This window comes from Vigna angularis, chromosome 9 (genome assembly GCF_016808095.1).
Source record: "Vigna angularis cultivar LongXiaoDou No.4 chromosome 9, ASM1680809v1, whole genome shotgun sequence".
Lineage (NCBI taxonomy): Eukaryota > Viridiplantae > Streptophyta > Magnoliopsida > Fabales > Fabaceae > Vigna > Vigna angularis.
Genome location: NC_068978.1, coordinates 3286278 through 3292277, shown reverse-complemented (window position 1 = coordinate 3292277; position 6000 = coordinate 3286278). Strand labels below are relative to the sequence as shown.

The following is a 6000-nucleotide window of genomic DNA, read 5'->3' as shown; positions in this document are numbered from 1 at the left end:
ATTACTTTACTAATTTTATTTTTAAATGGTCGGTTAATTTGATATCTTTTAACCTAATATTTTCTAAACTAAAATAAATAAATAAAATACCATAATAAAATAGTAAAAATGATTTTATTTAACTTTATAATGATAATTTTAATATATTTTATTACCATAACAAAATGAACATACTTCCACAGTGTATAATAATATCTATACCTATAAATAATTCCTTAATCTTTCATTGAAGATATAAGGAAACAGTAACATCACATACAATACTAGAAATCAAAATTAGTGTTCATATAGAAATATAAATATGTCTAAATTAGAAAAATATAACATGTCCATATAGAAATTAAAATTAAAATTCATTTATTTTATATCACTAAAAACATAATTATGTATAAAATATATATTTTGGAGCTGGATTACAAGAATCTAAAACACATTTTACCAAGTAAGTGGGAAACATTATACACATTACATATTCAGTAACATTTGGAAGATACTACTAGGAGAATCTGATGTAGAATTGTTGGGAAGATGCAAAGTTTGCGATTGAAACACGAGGTGGGTGAAGGAAAGAACAGGAAGAGACAAGAGGAAGAAGTTAATTACAGAGATAATGATGAGGGAAGAGAGGTTATGGTAAAGGAAAAAAATGATGGAAGTAAGGATGAAATGCAGAGCATGGGTGGTGTAGTCTGATATGATTCCAGTCAAAGGGAAGAGGCTCCTATCTCAGGTGATATTTTGAAGGCTGCAGGAAGTCAGGGAGGAAACAGCCCAGAAATCACAAAAATGAAAAGAGGAGGACTGAAAGGAAAGGTAATTGAGGAAATTTTTGGGTTAATGAATGAAAGGGTCAGTTAGGTGTGTGAAAATAAAGGAGGAGGGAGCATGTGTTTTGGGGCAGAGCAACAGAGTGTGAACAGTTTTAACCTCAGAGTGCACTTTCCTGACACCTCCTACCTGCCAACGCGCTAGGCAGAGAGAGAAAGACAAGTGCTTTCAATTGCAAGCAAACAACCCGGAACCTCCTTCTACCCGATAGTTTTTTACTTCCACCATCGCTCTACTCTACTTCAAAAGGTTAATGCATTTTCAATCATGTTTTTGAATTATTGGTTGGGGTTTTAGAAAGTAATGATCTTTATAATTAAGATGAAGTTTGGTGAAGTGGGATTGTGGAAATGATTAAGGAGGAAAGATGGGAGAGGTTATTGGGAAGAGGGTAGGCAATTGAGAGGTAAAGGAGGGGAAATTGAGTGTAATGTAACCGAAAATGGAGAGATGAAAGTGAGATGGTTGGGTTTGGAGGTGGGAGAAAATGTGAAAAAAAAGGAGAAAGCATCAATCCGTGGCCAAAAAAAGGAGGATTCAACTCTAGCCTTGGCCTCCAAATCTATCAATGAGATAATGCCACGCATGGTGAAGCCAAAAAAGATTAGAAATGACACGTACGAGACTTTCTCTTATTTAAAAAGTTACCATCCCTCGGATTGCAAAACAAAAGAGATTGATATAGGCACAGCCACTATTGCTCGGCAGCTTACACTTCACATAATCGGATGGATGACACTGTTTTCCATGAGTGATGTGGAGACAGCAAAAGCAAAGGTGCATGGACTAACATGCATTTCAATTTAATTTTTCTTCTTTCCTTTGTACATTTGTTTATGGATTTCTGTAAAGATGTCAGAGACAAAGGCAGCTGCAGAGAAAAAAACAGAAGCAACAGAGGTGCAGTCATTATAAGAGCAGACTCACTCACTCACCCATCCAGCACATTAGAGAAATAGAGAGGAGGTGGCAGAAAGCCAGAAAGCCAGAAAGCCAGAAGCATCATCAGACTATCACACCCATTAGTATTATCCATGCACAGGAGAAGAATCTGCTACCCCTCCCAACACAAAAATTACTATCACCCCACCTAAACAAAATTAATCTCTCTTTACTTCATTCTTTTAAATCCTATATCTTCTTCCTCTTCTTCACCTCACCACTATTCACACACACACACAAACACACACTCTTCCTTCTTTCTGTCAAACAATGATGAGTGCAACTGCAACTGCCAGGAATAGGTCTCCTTTCACACCATCTCAGTGGCAAGAGCTTGAGCAACAAGCTCTTGTTTTCAAATACATGGTCACAGGAACACCTATTCCACCAGATCTCATCTACTCGATTAAAAGAAGTCTTGACTCTTCAATTTCTTCCAGACTCTTTCCACATCATCCAAGTAAGTCTTTTGCAGGTCTGCTAACGATTTAAGTCCATGGATAACTTTTTTTTTTTTAAAGGAAAATTACACTGGTGGCTATTATTATATGTCTACTTTTTTTATGGGACAAATAAAATTTAGAGCCTGGTTTGTTGTCATAACTCTGGCTGCAGTTGGGTGGGGATGTTTTGAAATGGGATTTGGCAGAAAAGTAGACCCAGAGCCAGGAAGGTGCAGAAGAACAGATGGCAAGAAATGGAGATGCTCAAAGGAGGCATATCCAGACTCAAAGTACTGTGAAAGACACATGCACAGAGGCAGAAACCGTTCAAGAAAGCCTGTGGAAGTTTCTTCAGCAACAAGCACCGCCACTAACACCTCCCAAACAATCCCATCTTATACCAGAAACCTTTCCTTGGCAAACCCCACCATAACTTCACCCTCTTTCCCTTTCTCTCCTTTGCCCTCTTCTATGCCCTGTGACTCCCAACCCTTTTCCCAATCCTACCAAAACCCTTCTCTCAATCCCTTTTTCTATGCCCAATCAACCTCCTCCAGACCCCCAGATTCTGATTTTTCACCTCAAGATGCCACTACCCACCAGCTATTCATGGACTCTGCTTCTTATTCTCATGATGAGAAGGATTACAGGTAAGTTTTTCAAAAAATACTACTTGGTCCTTTTATTATGCTATTTTGGTTTTCAAATGAATATGGTGATTGATTCATGTATGGCATAAGATTTATTGTTTTTGTGAATTATTAAAGATGTAATCTTCCTGTTGATTCCTGCAAGCAGGCATGTTCATGGAATAAGGGAAGATGTGGATGAAAGAGCTTTCTTCCCGGAAGCTTCAGGATCAGCGAGGAACTATTCTGACTCGTATCAGCCGCTATCAATGAGCACCTACAAGTCCTATTCAAACTCCAGCTTTCAGAACATCAATGATGGCACCAACCAAAGACAGCAAGAGCAACAACACTGCTTTGTTTTGGGGACTGACTTCAAATCAACGAGGCCAAGCAAAGAGAAAGAAGCTGAGACAACAAGCCAGAGACCCCTTCACCGTTTCTTTGGGGAGTGGCCACCAAAGAACACAGATTCCTGGCTAGATCTTGCTTCCAACTCCAGAATCCCAACCGGTAACAATGATCATGCTGCTTCCCTACTTTCATTATCATATCCTTTTTAATATTCCACTTCATGCTTACCTATAAAATTATTTGTACTTATGTAGTCTCCTTTATCCTTGGCAGATGAATGATGTTTTTTCTTTTGTTATTATGAGCTGGTGGATACGGCCAAGAGAGAGAGAGAGACTCGTTGATAAAGATCAGTTTTTTTGTGGCTGGGGTGATTTTCTTTTACAAAAGGTGTGATGTTATTGTGTTAAGTGGGGGACCACATTAGGATTTGTGTCTTTGCTTTGCTAGATATTTATATATGCTTCTTTCTTCCTCTTGAAGAAAAGTTAAAAAAAAAAAAAAAACATGTCTCAGATTTGCACACTATGTTGTTTGACTGGAAAGCATATTAAGTTGCTCTGCAGTCTGCTTTATAATGGGTGGTAGCAAGGACAATTCAAATAAGCTCTGATGTTTGTGTTTCTTCTGAACCTTGTTATGTGCATGGACCCAGTAGTAGGGATCATGTGCAATGAATATTTGCATACATTACCACCACTATTAGGATTATTAGGGAGGACACTTTCCAACAACAACAACAACCAAATTCTCTCACTCATCTAATGAACTTGCAGATTCATATCAGGCTTTCAAGCTTTTGTTCATTACTTCCATTTAATATTAGATTTTTTCTTCTTCTTTGTTTTCTTGCCCTGAACCATAAACGTGGGTAACTGCTAAACCTTAATCTAACCTTCTAACCTCAATCATTATCCAAGTTAAATGGTCTTACACGACAATGTAGGGAGTAACAATAAAGTGTTTGCAATGGCAATGTTGGAGTTGTTCAAAGCTGTTTTAAGAAGGAAAAGTAAGTCACAGGAAAACTACAAAAGAGTACTATGTGCCAATTGTACTGCATATTATTCCCTTCCCACAGGGGTATTTACTTATTTGCAAATTACAGTTCTCTCCTGCCCCAACTTTATATCATTTGGGATATATTCCAAGTGAAATGATTTTGTCAAAATGGTAAATTCCACTACCATCTCAGAAATTGGGTTGGTCGTCTGATTTTTTAGGTGAATCAATAATTGAAAGGCACTGAGACTTCAAACCTAAAATCAACTTATCCAATCCAATGTCTTCCAAACTATAAATGCTTAATTTCTTTTCAATTTATATATACTATGTTTTGGTTTTTCATTTTAAGTTGAATTACACGTTAAAAAATAATTTTACATTAGAAAGATCATTTTACTATATATGATCACGAAAAATAAATTAATTGCTTTCTGTGGGTATGGTTCCTTTGTATATCTTGATTTGTCCACAAAGATACCACGTAAACACACACATTAACATTGGAATGCGTGGCTGAAACAATCTCAAATATTATATGCAACACGATATGACTGTAAGCATGTAATAAAAATCCTAAGTATGTTTACTGTTACTTATCTTGTGGAGAAGAGAAAAAGAAAGATGGCCCAAGATACCCATCATGCATGCAACTTTCTAAGCTATCAACATCAGATGATTGTGAAGTTTTGGAGTGAATATAGTATTAATGAAATAGATTATGGGAGCTGAAAATTATAGTTTAATGAAGAAGAAAAAGAGAGGGTGATTTGAAGGAAAAGAGAAAATGTTGTAGTGAAGTTGCATAAAGAGAAAAGATGGAAAGAGAAGCACGGGTGGAATTGAGAGAGCAAATGATGATTGTGTGGCATGTTATGTTGGTGGTAAAGTTGCATAAAGAGAATTCTAATGTGTGTGTGTCTTTTATTTTTAGAGCATCAAGAGCAACTAGTGCTTTTCAAACGTGAATTCTCAAATCAATCACTTTTCATCACCTCTTGGAAGTTCAACCAAACAACAGATTCCCTTCTTTTTCTTTATTTTCATTTATTGCAAACATCTTATTCAAAAAATACATTAGTCACAATGAAAATAACTTAGTTTTTAACTTCCAAATTGATGTGGAGAAATCCATTTCATTAAAAATTAAAAAGAAAATATCTATCATCTTCTTTAATGTAAAAAAAAAACATAAAGTAATGTTAAAAACATTTCTTTTCACAGTAGTATCTGTGTATGGATAACTAATTTAACTAATTTTTGTGACAATTTCTCTTCCTTGAATCCTATTTTTCTATTCATGGATTTAAAATTTTATTTGAAGTGTCAACATCGTTATATCAAATCAATACATGTTAATTAAAAATGCTGTTATAAGTGAGTTAGCAAAAACTGTTTTCATTAATGCAATATTTTTCTTTTACAATTTGATATTTGTGTCGAATATTGATTAGAATTAAAGTGATTTTCGTAACTTTGATACTATATAATTTTTAAAATATAAAACAAATGTGAGCTGTTTTCTTTTTGTTCCTCAGGTTTTTGAAGTCCTCCGAAATTGGACTGTAATTGCAGCTGAATTGGGCCACATCATGATAATAAAATCTGTAGTTGTTAGCTTCTTGCTGTCACTTGGGCATAATTCCAGTAGAATACTTTATAGTCCAAGTAGGTTTAATTATCAACAAATTATATAATTAGAAAGGAAATTTAAAATGTCATAAACGTTGTTGTGAATATAATAGGAAATGAAAACATTGAAAAAAACTTTGAGAATTTTTCATAAGAGAAAAAATGAAATT

General features: G+C 35.2%; 1 protein-coding gene across 5 annotated transcripts; it reads left to right on the top strand.

Annotated features, from left to right (window-relative positions):
- The first annotated feature begins 1469 nt into the window (after positions 1-1469).
- LOC108319310 (growth-regulating factor 5) lies at positions 1470-3818 on the top strand. 5 transcript variants are annotated; one of them, XM_017550404.2, is made up of 5 exons: positions 1470-1605; positions 1681-2245; positions 2386-2863; positions 3012-3355; positions 3470-3818. In XM_017550404.2, exons 2-5 carry the CDS (start codon positions 2041-2043, stop codon positions 3475-3477), a joined length of 1035 nt encoding a protein of 344 aa, XP_017405893.1. In that variant the 5' UTR covers positions 1470-1605; positions 1681-2040; the 3' UTR covers positions 3478-3818. The 5 variants fall into 5 exon arrangements, with proteins under 5 accessions (XP_017405893.1, XP_052724858.1, XP_052724860.1 ...); XM_052868900.1 differs by having other exon boundaries at positions 1474-1605; positions 1681-2230; XM_052868898.1 differs by having other exon boundaries at positions 1681-2230; positions 3012-3818.
- The last annotated feature ends 2182 nt before the right edge of the window (positions 3819-6000 follow it).